Genomic DNA, 13,252 nt, shown 5'->3' with positions numbered 1-13,252 from the left:
GGGGGGTCTTGGCATTGCCTGCAGTGTCCAAAGCTAGGGGTCAAGGCTGTTAATAGGCACGGAGGGAAGTGATGGGGCATCCTGAGGGGGATCCCACCAGGAGGGAGGGCCAGGGAGTGTGACTCTTTACTCGGGAGTCTGCCAAAGCCACTCTGTGACAGGACCCTCTTCCCTTTGTGGATGAGGAAACAGAGGCTCAGAGAAGTTAGGTGACCTGCCTAAGATCACACAGCCAGTGCAAGGCAGAGCTAAAACCGGTCAGGTGGACAAGATGCCCAAAGATATGCTTCTTCCCTAGGGTATCCAGGACCCTCTCCTAAACACCGAAGGGCCAGTTGGAGCTCACATGGAGCTGAAGAATCCTATCTCAGGATTCAGTAAGAGAAGGACTAGCCATGCGTGCCATAGTAGCTAAGTGAGGCCCAGGATTGTGGGGAGGCTGATTCTGGCTCCTGGAAGCACACAGTCCAAAGACTACGGCCTCTCACTGTGACAGAGCAAACATGCATTCTTCTCTCATGAGAGCCATGGACAGGAAGCACTGTGGAGGCCTGCTGGTCTCTGGAGTGCCTCCATCCCTTTTAGGCCAGGCTCTGTAAGTGCCTGGGTGAGGTAAGGACAGGTTGGGCATGAGGTAGGTGCTGAGCATTTATCTAAAGGGCGCAGGGCTCAATTGCCAAATCTCCAACTCACAAGCCCAGGGGTTCAGGCATGCTGGGGCCAGGGCCTTTCCCGACCTTGGGCTAGCTTCCTGAGGCTACACTGAAGGATGGCACTATGCCTCTGACACTGTGTCATGGACAGAACTCATGGATAATAATATTCCCAGCAATGATCAGTATGGAGAGGGGCAGAAGGTAGGGGGCAGAGGTACCAGCATATAGCCCATTCTGACCCTAATGTTCAGACCCCTCCTCAGGCCTACCTGGGGACAAGCCAGGGGAACACTAGACTGGGTCACCAGGAGGCCCTCACCCTCTTCAGCTTCAATTCAATCATGTGCCACAGTGGCCCTGAGCCAGCACTGGTGATCAGAGGGGACAGGTACCACACAGGACAACAGCCCTCAGGCCTCTGTGGTTTGGCATCTGTGCCATGCATTCCATAGTAGCTAGGCCTGAGGGCTGTTTCCCTGTGTGGCCTGAGCCAGCTACATGTAGCCTCCTGTCTCCGGCTCCTAACAGAGAAGTATGAGGCTGGCCATAGAGCTGGCCAGGCATCTTCCCCTTGTGGACCGACAGGAGATTTGCTTGCAGCCTAGCTTCCTCGGCTAAGCAACTGGGGCAGAACCCGACCCCATTGCTCTCTATTGATGTGACTCTGGATGGAGACTGAGCTGGGGAGTGTTGGAATCCTTTGTCACAGTTTCTGGTGTGTCTAGTACCCAGCCCCGGGAAGAGATAGCTTCATGCTATCTTTCTCTCTCTCTCTCTCTCTCTCTCTCTCTCTCTCTCTCTCTCTCTCTCTCTCTCTCTATTTTATTTTGTTTTGTTTTGTTTTTCGAGACAGGGTTTCTCTGTGTAGCCTTGGCTGTCCTGGAACTTACTCTGTAGACCAGGCTGGCCTCGAACTCAGAAATCCACCTGCCTCTGCCTCCTAAGTGCTGGGATTAAAGGCGTGTGCCACCACCACCCGGCCATGCTATCTTTCTTCACTGGGAGAAAGCTGAGATAGTAGGGGTGTGTGTACAGTGTTGCCTATGGACACCGCAGGATTGCCCTCATGTCCCAGTGGACTAATGAACTTCAGGGGGAGGGATGGCCACATCTGTTCACACTCATCCCGGGGTCAGACACTGTGCATGAGTCAGTGAACATTTGCTGAGGAAGTGGGCAAAGGCCTGGTACAGACAAGCCCTCAGGAGACCTGGGAGTATATAGACTGCAGACTGCTCCAGCTGTCCACCAATAAACAGTGGGGGAGCCATCTTCCCCAGGGACTTGGCCTGAGATAGATGGACTGGATCCTGGATCCTTATCCACCCGCTGCCTGCTCCCTGTGGGTCTCTCCTCCTCCGTACCTTGGATTGGGGTCTGGGCCTGGCTGCTGAAGTGGCTCGTGGTGCTGAGAGAGCCACGGGGGCTGGGTGTGCTTGGTGTTACACGCATGCGAAGATCTCCGAAGCGGTCGGGGAAGGCCTTGGTCTGGTCTTCTATCTTCTGCCGGTGCCCTGTGGATCATGGGGAGTCCATCAGCCACTATAATGCTTTGCCCTGCTGGGAAGTTCTTCCTGGAGTCTAGCTTAGGTCTCTGTGGAACTCTCTGACTTTCTGAACAGAACAGAGATCAGGCTGCCTGATCTCTCCTCAGACTGGCTATGCTTAACACCACACCGGGGGCTCTGACTGGTCCAGCACGCTGTGATGTTAAGCGCTGAACTACCTAAACCTCCCCAACATGGTCTGACAGGTCAAAATACCCAGCAACAAGCCTAGAAGCATGGCTCAAGCAGGCATGTTGCCAAGGAGTCAGGAGAAGCCCCCAGGGGTAACCCCACCCTTCCCTCCTTAGCGTGCAGATCTCTACACTCCAGGAATCTCACACTTCAGGCATCCCTGTGAGGACATGAGGCTGTGGAAGGGAGTGCTGGTCACCTGGCTCTGACCTAGCTACCCTCAAACTTGTCTCCCCTCAGGAAGGAAGGTAGAGGTGTGGCCATTAGGGGGTATGCATGCTTCTGGTCCCTGCGCAGCCATAGTGCACATAGGAGTCCCAGGCTGGCTGTGCACCTGCTGAGGACTGAGGGACCCCTGGAGTGTCCCTAAGTGCTACAGGCACTCCCAGTTACCCATCTTTCATTTCTCAAACAACACACGGAGTTTCTAAAACAAAACTGAGCCCCGGCTACACAGACCCCTTGTCAGCGAGGGCCCATCAAGCTCTCAAGTTTCTCCTCCCAGCCTTTATTTTTGGGTCCTTGTGAATGGAAACCACAGAGGGAGACCACATGGAACTTTCTAGAGTGGGTATATGACGGTGTCACTTTCTCCTGGAGTGACAATCCTGGAAGCTCAGTGTCCTCATCTATGAGGTGGGGACACTGGCCAGCCTCTCAGAAATGCCCTCACTGTCACCCTGGCTCACGAGTGTGACACAAAGAGCAACATGATTGGATGTCCCTTGAGTCTGAGCTGTAAGCTGCCTCTCATTCCTCTCCTCAATAGACAATACTTCTAAGTGTCTCCTTTCGGGTCTATACAAACTCACACTTGTCTGGCATCTCTGCCCAATGCCCAAACACTAGCTCCTTCTGCCACCAGGCTTTCTCTGTGATGATGGGGACTGTGGCTCAGAGACATGCAGAGGCTTGTCTGAGGTCACAGATCATATCAAGAGTGGCAGGGAAAACCGAGCAGTGGTGGCGCACGCCTTTAATCCCAGCACTTGGGAGGCAGAGGCAGGCGGATTTCTGAGTTTGAGGCCAGCTTGGTCTACAGAGTGAGTTCTAGGACAGCCAGGGCTATACAGAGAAACCATCTTGAAAAAAAAAAAAAACAACCCCCCACCCCTCCCAAAAAAAAGAATAGCAGGGAAAGTGTAAGAGGATGTTCAGTGTGAAGAGTTTGCCTGGGTCTTTGGGTCTGGAGTGACATGGACTTCTCTAGATTGACAGAAAGGTGGGTAGTATAACTGAGTCACTGCTCTGCCTGAGGCTGAGTAAATGACCCCAGGGCTGGAAAAGCGTAACCTGATCACTGACCACTACTGGGATGAGGGACCTCAGGAAGTCGTGGAAAGAGCCTGGTTCCTGTCTTTAAAAATGGGGCCTACAGCTGGTGAGATGTAAAATACACAAACTACAGCCATAGTAAAATAAAACTAAACAACAAAAGTAAATTAAGGGGGGCTGGAGAGGTGGCTCAGTGGGTAAGAGCACTGACTGCTCTTCTGAAGGTCCTGAGTTCAAATCCCACAACCACATGGTGGCTCACAACCATCCGTAATGAGATCTGAGGCCCTCTTCTGGGGCGTCTGAAGACAGCTATAGCCAGTGAGTGGGCGGGACCCGAGTGAGAAGAAAAAGTGTCTGAAGACAGTTACGATGTACTTACAAATAATAAAAATGGAGCCTAGCGGTTCTGGGACCCATGGACCTCAGACCTCCCACAAATGCCAGCCACAGGCCCAGCTGGGCAGAAGACAGCCTCAGAAACTGAGCAGGGGGCCCTGAAAGGCACAGTTCAGCAGGTGGCTAATAGCAGCGAACCCTGCTGTCCTCTTATGAATCATCAGCCAAGTCCGAGGGTAGCGCTTGGCAGTAGCTGTCCCCACCTAAGGCTCTAGGAAATGGAGGCGAAGGTGAGGCCTGAGGGCACCTGGAGCTGGCTGCAGACTCTAAGGGCTCCCCCCTCCCCCACCCCCACAAGTCTGTGATAAGACAGGCAAGATGTCTGGGGGACTGGGCAGAAGGGGAGGCTCCTGGCTCACTGAGGGTGCCTGCCTGGGGTCAGGATGCTCTCATGCAGTTTCTGGCTCAGCAGAAGGTGCCAAAGCCCAGCTCTAAGGCTACTGGAGATGCCAGGGACGATGAATTCCAAGGCATCTCAACAGACAGGAAGCTTACCGGATAAAGCCTGCCGGACAGACGGAGGCCGAGGGCTGACCAGACTGACCAGCAAGGAACTGGGTGCCTCAGCCAATCACAAGCTCTAAGGCAGCCCGTTGGGGCCACACGGATGCTGGTGCCAAGACCTCAGGCCTGCTGCCATCCTTGACCCTGATGAGCAAAGTCCCCTGGTGCTGAGTCCAGTGGACTGGGTTTGCGGCTGTTCCTATGGCCGGCAGGAGGGGGAGGGTAGGCTTGGGGCAAGTATGGGTTCAAGGATGGACCCCAACAGGTGTAACCTGGCGCTCAGTCATCACACTCCCGTCTACCTTGAGCTACAGCATCACCCCTAACCAACTGACCACGGGGAAGGCAGACAACACACTGAGGCCAGGAAAGTGGGCCTGGATCCCTGCTGACTCCAGGGACCCGGTGGCTTGCCCAGTGCTCCCCCAAGGACCCGGTGGCTTGCCCAGTGCTCCCCTAGGGTGAAGGGCAGGCTCCCTGGAAGAGAGGCCACCACAGGACTGCTTCCTGTGCCTGTACTGAAGCCATGGCCAGGGAGGGGCAGAGGGGAGTCTGCTGACCCCACATGGCCAGGGCGCCAGAGAGTCTCAGAGCCACGAGGCTGAGGCTCTCGTGCTGGGAGCAGAACTGAACGGAAGCAAGAGCGCCCGCCTGGCCTGTGCCCCGGGGAGGAGGTGGGCCACAGAAAAAGCCTTTCATTCCCTTTTCCTACAGTGAGAGCATGGCACTGTCCGGTTCCCTCACCCGCTCATGTGTCTTGCCCTTCTGTGTTCTGTACCTCAGGGGTCGTCCCCGCCCCGCCCCCAACTCCTACAACCTGCACACCTATGTCCCCTCCCTTGGAGAGTCACGGACTTAAAATCACAAGAAGTTTGCATTGGTCATACTGGCCTCCAGCCCCCAGTGGGAAGAAAGGAGGCAGCTCCTGGGTATGTCTGGCCTCCTGCTGCTCCTGGCCTGGCCAGATCTCTCATACCCTCTGCCCTCAGTGCAGGACAGGCTCTGCCAGAAAGGCTCCCTGTCCTCTGGACCCACCCTGAGAGCCCTGTGAACATCCCTGAATGCAGTAGAAAGCAGAGGAAATTGGAATCTGCTGGGCACAGGGAGATCTCTCCACCGCAGGCAGGAGGCACACCCCTGCTGACCCTCATGGCCTTTCCCAGGAGGGAGAAACGACATGCCCCCATTGTACAGGTAGGAACACTGAGGCATGGAAGAGCCACTGCTGGACTGACAGCTTACCTAAGACAACTGGCCACCGATCTCCCTGCAGCCCATCTCAGGAAGGGGTTTGGCTATGAGACTCAAGGTGCGAGTGCCACTGTGTTGGGGCCCAGCCCAGAATACTCTCTGCACTCAGTGGGAGGGGCATGAGCGGAGGAGCAGCACTGGGTGTCTTAGTTACTTTCTATTGTTGAGATAAAACACTGTGACCAAAAGTAACGGGAAGGAAAGAGTTGTAACTCCCAGGCCCCACTCCCTCACTGAGGAGGAGCCAGCCAGTCAGCAGTCTCCCTGGCTACCCTCAGTGATGGGTGTGGCCTGAGAGCTGTAAGATAAGCCCCACCCCACCCCCCACCTTCCCCCACCCCGTTGCTTGTGGTCGTGGTGTTTTATCAAAGCAACAGAAACCCTAACAGGGACACAGGGTCTCAGTGGACTCCAGGAGGGTTGTGCCTTGCTTTGAAATTCAGGGTTAAGTCCCAACCACACAACTGCTGTAGCCCAACTTGCTTTCCTGTGGGCCTCAGTTTCCATATCTGTCAAGTGATGATTATCCTACATATTCCCCCCCCACCCCCTTACCCCCCCGCCAAAGATGATCTGGTAAAAATAGCATCCTCCTGGGGAGAAGGATGCCTGGGAAGGGCCCTCGACCTCTGTAGGCCTTTGGACTGCTTCAAGCAGGGAGTCTCTGATCACAGTAAGCACCCCGGGACCCTGACTATGGGAGGCTGATCTCAGCCAGCTCACTCCAGGGCCAGTGGCCCCGGGGGCCCATTGCAGACAGCATCATCCAGTGCTAGCTTTGGGGAAGGTTGCAGATTCCCACCAGGCTTCCGCTGTTTCTTCTATAAAATGGGGATAAAAAGCTTAGAGCCTCCCTTTCGCCCCAAGGGTGGAGTCAGATTTAAGAGATATACAGCCCGTAGGCTCTAATATTGGCCAGGGTGGGGTGGGGTGGGGGTGTGCTTGCAGGGGGTGGTGGTGGGGACAGCTCTGCTCTGACCGGCTCTCCTGGGTCAACAACTCCCACTGAGCAGAGCTAAGCCATTAATGGACTCCACAGGCAGGTGACACTGGTCCAAAGCTCTATCTAGACTGAGAGATTTCCCAGGGATACATGAATAATCCAGCTGAGGCTCCATTCATGCTCCCAACCAGGCTAACGTGGGTTCCCCCACCTGCCAGATTCCTGGTGTCTCCTGAGCCAAGCAAGCATCTGCCAGGGTTAGTCCCTGCCTGCAGCAGGTGGGGCAGGAGGAAGCTGGGATCACAGGGATCTCGGTGGACCACACAGATAACTTTAAGGCCACAACCCTCGGAAAGACTCCCTTTCCCCTCCCAGCCACCCCGCCCCCTACTAGTCTCCTAGACGGAAAGAGAAGGCACAAGGCCAAGGTCACAAGGTGATACTAAAACCTGGAGTGAGCTGCCTAGCCCACAGCCTCCGCCTCAGACTCCGACAGAGGAGAGCTGGGCTCTGGCTGGCAAGAGGCCAGCTCCATGTCTGGCCTCAAAGAGGCAAGAGGTAGGATGCATGCGGGGAGAGAGAGAGGCAAAGTTGGGTAGGGCCCTGAGAAGAAGGTGAGTCCCCAGCCATCAGGCCCGGGGCTGGTCCAGAGCTTCCCAGCAGCCTCCCTGTAGCCTGCAACCCACACACAGCAGCCACTGTGCGCCCGCTGCCGCAGCTTGCTCTGCGGCCTGTGGGGAGATTTACACCGGACTCGGATCAGCCGCTCGGATGGCAGGCGGGTGCCGGGCCTGGGGTGGTCTGCTGTGAATTGGCCCCCTGTGAGCAGATGAAAACCAGTGGTGGCTGGGCAGGGAAGCTGGCTGGCAGAGGGCCAGTGGCAGGGAGGTAGCAGGCTCCCGCCCAGGGCTGCAACTGGGGCTTCCAGGCCTGGGCCTGATTAGGGGGAGCTGGGAGGTCTGAGGTTAACCCTTTCCCTTCTACTGGGTGGGTTCTCTCAGATCTGCCAGGCCTTCCTTGGGTGCTCCAGGCTGGGGGGTGGGGTGGGCGACGACTGAATGACCAGGAGTGGCTGTCTCTGTGGACCTGTTCTCAGCTTCCCCACACCTGGAGGCCACGATGACACCGTCCTTCAATTGTCTCCAAGGCCCAGTCATAGCACTAGGACACTTTTCCTGCCCATACCAAGTCCCAAGAGGCCACGCTGCTATGGGCCCCGCTTCCTGAAGGAAGCCCTCCCACCCTGCCCACCCTTTGCCTACTATGGCTTCCTCCCAGCTTTGCCAAAGCGAACAACTGATTTACTTAGCTCATTCCCCACCTATTTAAGGAATATCAACTAAAGGCTCCTGTGGGCCTCCTCGCAAGTATCGCAAGTATCGACAGGCAGAAGAGAACGCTGGTGTGGTGGAACACGCAGACAAGCACAGAGGCAGAACTCTGGCATGGCGGCCTGCTGTGCAAAGGCCCTGAGGCAGGAATGTTCCTGGCAGAAGCCAGCAGTTGGAGTGGGAAAGAAGGTGCAAGAGAGGAAGAGGCCACCACCAGATTTGGCAGGGCCACGGACACTGTAAAATCTGTTTCCTCCTTTCTCCTGTGGCATGTGAGGCCCAGGAGGATGGGACCGGCAGGTGGCGGGTAGTGCTGGGGGTATGGCAGCCCATGCCTGGGAAACTATTTGTGGAATTGCTTTGTGCTCATTTACAAGAAGAGATGCTTCCAGGCCCTACCTTAGGCCCTAGAAGGGCTTGGAAGCTGGGTCCCATGCTTTTGGTAGCAGCACCTGCTGCACCTGGAGGATGGGTTAGTTGTCCCCCAGCTGTGGCCACTGCCACAGGATCAGATCAGATCAGCCCCCTTCACAGAGAAGGCACTCAGTGCCCGTTTCCTGGCCGTACGGTCGCTGAGGTCCTGACTCCTGAACCACCTCCTATCCTAGTGCTGGATCCAGCTCAGCGACCTGAGTTTGAACCAGTCCCCAGCGACTGGGCTGGGAGGAATCCATCAGAGACTGAGGCCACACAGGCAGGAAGCCGCCACGGAGTCAGCCTCAGCCCCAGCTGGCCACCCGGCTGCAGGCTGGGCACGCTCTGCAGGGCACTAGAGGGGACCGACCTGGCCACAGAAGCTGTGGCTGGGCCTAAGGGATGCAGGACTGCCGCTCCCAGATGCTGGACCAGCCCTACCCACCCACAGAGGCTCTGACCTCACAGGGGTTGGCAAGTGGAGGAAGGGGAAACTGCAGAAACCAGGGGGCTGGCCAGGTCTCCGAGGGGTGTGGCACTTCCTGTATAATAGTGGTAAGTCAGGAGTCTTATGATTCCCCTAAGTCCCAGACCCAAACCCTCAGCTTCTACCTCTGGGAGATGCACTGGAGCCAGGAGATGCTAAGGCAATCTCAGGAGTGGCTCTACATCCCCAGGGTGCAAGATGCTGCTGAAGGTCGGCTCATGGAAATGCTGTGCTGCATGAGGCGGTGCATACAGGGTTCCTCAGTGCTGCTGCCTGTGGGGGTCCCCACCTTTACATAGGGAAACTGAGTCCAGCAAAGAGGAATGCTAAGCACATTGAGTCTAGAGAATAGGAACTGGAGACCTGATATCTGGGCCAGGTAGGCCATGGGCAGAACTTAGTATGCTCCAAGGTTGGAATAACCTGGGTTAACATGGAGAATAGCCCCTCTCTTCTGCTTTGTTCCAAAAATGAGCTAGTAAGAAGGCCCAGAGAGGGATATTAAGTGTCTTAGGCCATACAGCAATCCCAGTCTCTGACCCCAGCTACCTCTTCCTGTTTTGTTCCCCTCCCAGGCAGCTTATTCCTTAAAGAGCCGTCTAAGGTATGGTGGGTTGGGGAACCAAGAGAAGGTGTGCAGAGGACTCGCTGGGGGCTCCCTGGGCAGGCTGGCCCACATCCTCACCCACAGGCCTCAGGAAACACAGGGCTGACAGGTGTACACAGGATACTCTTGGGACCTGCAGGCATTGCCTGGTCACTTGGACCCTCTCTATGTTGCCCTCCAACTCCCACAGCCACTGTGGGTCAGGATGCCTCTCTCCCGGCCATACAGTTGCTGAGGCCCCGGCTGAGGTGACTGCCCATCCGTCACCTCCATAAGCTGCCTTGTATAGATGTATCCATTGCCTGTGCACAGCAGTAGCCCAGGCAACAGCAGCCTAGGCAACCACTTGTGCAAACCCATTTTTCAGACAAGAAATATGAAGCTGAAAGTGATCAGCCCAAGACCTGCAGTTCAGGGCATGGGAGAAGGTGACTCTGAGGCAATGTGAAGTCCCCACGTCCACTGTCCGTCTCTGCCCCCGACCCCCGACCCCCCAAGAGCTACCTGTTGGAGTACTAGGTGGCTCCCAGCTGGGACGGCTCTCACTAATGTGGCCCTGGGAAGCCACTTTCCTTTGAATTTCCTGGGCACCAAGCAGAGGTCCCAGGCCCTGCCCTCCTGTCCCAAGCCCTGGCAGCCTGAGGCAGGAGCATATCCCTACTGGCACAGATCAAGGTCCCCACAAGCACTGGGCCATCACCTCCGAGATCAGGGAAACCCTTTGGCTCAGCTGTCATGAAACACTCCTTCAATATGTGCACAAATTCCACCCCTTGCTGCAGACACTGATGGGCTCTGATGGACCGGGAATTGTGGAATGCATCTGATGCTCAGGATACACTCCCTGCATCCCTGTTATCAGCTGCATGGATCCTGTAGCCAGTGTGCCTGGGCTCTGAAGATCCATGGCTTTCAGAAGGGGGTGTGGCTTCATGGCACCCTCAGTAGCTGTTCCCCTACATCCTTCATTGCTGCAGAGGCAGCTGGGATGCAGAGCAGACTGGCCTAAGCCCCACCCCAAATGCTGCCTGCCATGGCACCCTTCCTCTTTCCTGCTGTCTCTAGAGAGCCTGGGCTATCTCGGTCTCCTTGCGGACCCTTCAGAGCCTGGGGCTGAGCCCAGAGGACTTAAGTTTAGCACCTAGACCCTTTGAGTGCTTGGAGGGAGACACAAAGCCACAGGTCCAGCCCCTGGTGCCCTTCTCCCCTGGACCCTTTCCCCTGATTAGGGCTCAGTAGCACTTACGTCGGGGTTCCCGGGGTCCATCCACAGTGACCTTGATGGCTCGGTGGTAGGTGGCCACTTGGGTAGGGTTGGTGAACACGGTGATTGTGAGCGTGAAACTCTTCCCTGGGAAAATCAAGGCAGGAGTTGGATGAAAGGCACACGCACAGTGTCCTGGCCTCCCTCCTGTGCTCTGCCGCCAGTCCCCCCAACTTCAGTCCCTCGCAATCCCAGAGAGGAGGCAGGGAGAGCATAGGTCAAGCTGCTGGGCTTGGCACTCAAGGCCACGGGAGGTGTGGCCCTAGCTGTCCTTGGACTCCGCAGGGCCCTCTTGGCTTTCTCCCTCCATTTTATGGGACTATATTTTTTGTGATATTCTATTTAGGGATTCATATGATTTTGAGGTAAAAATCTCAGATGGGTGTGTGCTTTTTTCCTGAGGGTAATTAGTGATCTTTACAGAAAAAAAAATTGAGAACACAAAACATATTTTTAAAACAGGAGAAATCCCACCCACAGTTCCACTGGCTGAGACAGCCACCGTCATTTGGAGTTTCTCACTTACTCCTCCAGGTGGAACAGTTTTTACACAGTTACTACGGTGATGACGTCCGTAGCTTTTCTTTTCTTTTCTTTTTTCTTTTTTTGAGACAGAGTTTCTCTGTATAGCCCTGGCTGTCCTAAAACTCACTCTGTAGACCAGGCTGGCCTCGAACTCAGAAATCTGCCTGCCTCTGCCTCCCAAGTGCTATGATTAAAGGCGTGCACCACCACCTGGCTTTTTTTTTTTTTTTTTTTTTTTTTTTTTTTTTTTTTTTTTTTTTTTTTTTTAATTTGTTTGTTTTTGAGACAGGATCTCTTAATGTAGCCCTGGCTGTCTTGAACTCAATGTATGAACCAGGCTGGCCTTGAACTCGCAGAGATCCACTTGCCTCTGCCTCCCAAGTACTAGCACCTGTCTTGTTCGTTTATTTATTTATATTATTTTATTTATTTATTTATTTTGCCTTCGTGTATGTATGTGCACCATGCATGTGATCTGGCACCACGAAGGCCAGAATAGGACATTAGATCCCCTGCAACTGTAGTTACAGATTGCTGTGAGCCACCATGCATGTGTGTTAGGAATCAAACCCAGGTCCCCTGCAGGAGGAGCCAGCACTCTAACCACTGAGCTATCATCTCTCCAGCCCCCCCCCCCCGACTTGTTTTCTTATCTCCTGAGATTACACATTCTCCGTAAACTTCATTTTTATATGGCTGCTAAGTATTCCCCCGGCAGAAGTCTCAGCTTTGATTGGTCCACCCCCTTATGTCATGTTAAGTTCTTGCTGTTGTGTGCAGCCGGTACTGTAAGGGGGCCAACCTGGGAGCTGTAGACACAACTGTTATTTCCAGAACCCTGTTCTATTTTTAGATAGACATTTGGCTTCAATATCTCCATTCAAAATTCCTCAGAGGGGAAAATCGTTTAAAATAATACTTTTTGTTTTTTTTTCTCTTTACCATTTAAAATTTGACCTTCCATGTGTCAAAATCTCTGTCTACATCTCTTCTCTGTAGACTTCCTCCTGGGGAGTTGCAAGAGGTGTTGAGTGAGTGTGTCACCTCAGAGGCCCGGGATGAGTTTGTGGGGGCCGATCTTGACTCTCTTGGGACACGTACCTCATCATGAGTGACATGAGGTCACATGTCACCCAAATGCCACTGGCTTCTGCCTATCACAACGGAAGATCTTCAATTCCTCTTGATTTTGTTTGCCTTCCTTGTATTAGTGAGACTGAAACTGTCTCTGGTCACTATCCATCATCAGAATCCCGCACACATCACCACCTCCTGTTCTTCAGAGCCTTTGATAACTGCTGCAGCTAAAGCTTGTTCACAGCTATGGGCTGTCTGAGTGGTGGCTACCCTGGTCTAATTTCTAACTTCAGCCCTTCCTCACACTCCTTCTCCTTCTTCTTCTCCCTCTCCCTCTCTCTCGCTCTCTTTCTCATCGATGGCTTCTACTGTCCATGTTAGAGGCCTTCCCAGGCAGGAAGTAGATGAAGGTGTACTTTCAACATACTCTACCGTGAAGGTTCTGACTGGAACACAAGGCCTCAGGTGAAGGGACATTAAAGGACAAGCCTGATTTTTCTACCATCTTAGTCATTCTATCCCGCTGTCCACTAGCTGTGCCCATGGATTTGTGTCTCTGCCTGTTTCCCCAAGGTCTGGGCTAGTACTGTTACCATTTAAGATGCACCTGGGTGGGTGGGTGGGGATAGGATGGGACTCCACAGATATCCAAGCCCGATTTTCCCAGAGATGCCCTGCAGGCTACTGGAGACAGGTCATGTTAATGGTGCCCTAAGAAGAGGGCCAGTTTTCACAGTCCTCCTGTCCAAAATGACACACGCAATCTCTCCCTCTCCTCTC

General features: G+C 54.4%; 1 protein-coding gene across 1 annotated transcript in view; it reads right to left on the bottom strand.

The window, feature by feature from the left end:
- The window catches only part of Runx3 (RUNX family transcription factor 3), a 59,406-nt gene that overhangs the window by 5,632 nt on the left and 40,522 nt on the right, over nucleotides 1–13,252 (bottom strand). Inside the window, exons 4-5 of the mRNA XM_031379042.1 lie at nucleotides 10,853–10,957; nucleotides 2,021–2,170 (exon numbers count right to left, since the gene is read on the bottom strand). Of these exons, the coding sequence (XP_031234902.1) occupies nucleotides 2,021–2,170; nucleotides 10,853–10,957 (255 nt within the window). The remainder of the gene's footprint in view (nucleotides 1–2,020; nucleotides 2,171–10,852; nucleotides 10,958–13,252) is intronic.

The sequence above is a fragment of the Mastomys coucha genome, unplaced genomic scaffold, assembly GCF_008632895.1.
Source record: "Mastomys coucha isolate ucsf_1 unplaced genomic scaffold, UCSF_Mcou_1 pScaffold18, whole genome shotgun sequence".
NCBI classification, from domain to species: Eukaryota; Metazoa; Chordata; class Mammalia; order Rodentia; family Muridae; genus Mastomys; species Mastomys coucha.
This window is presented reverse-complemented; position numbering and strand designations above follow the sequence as displayed.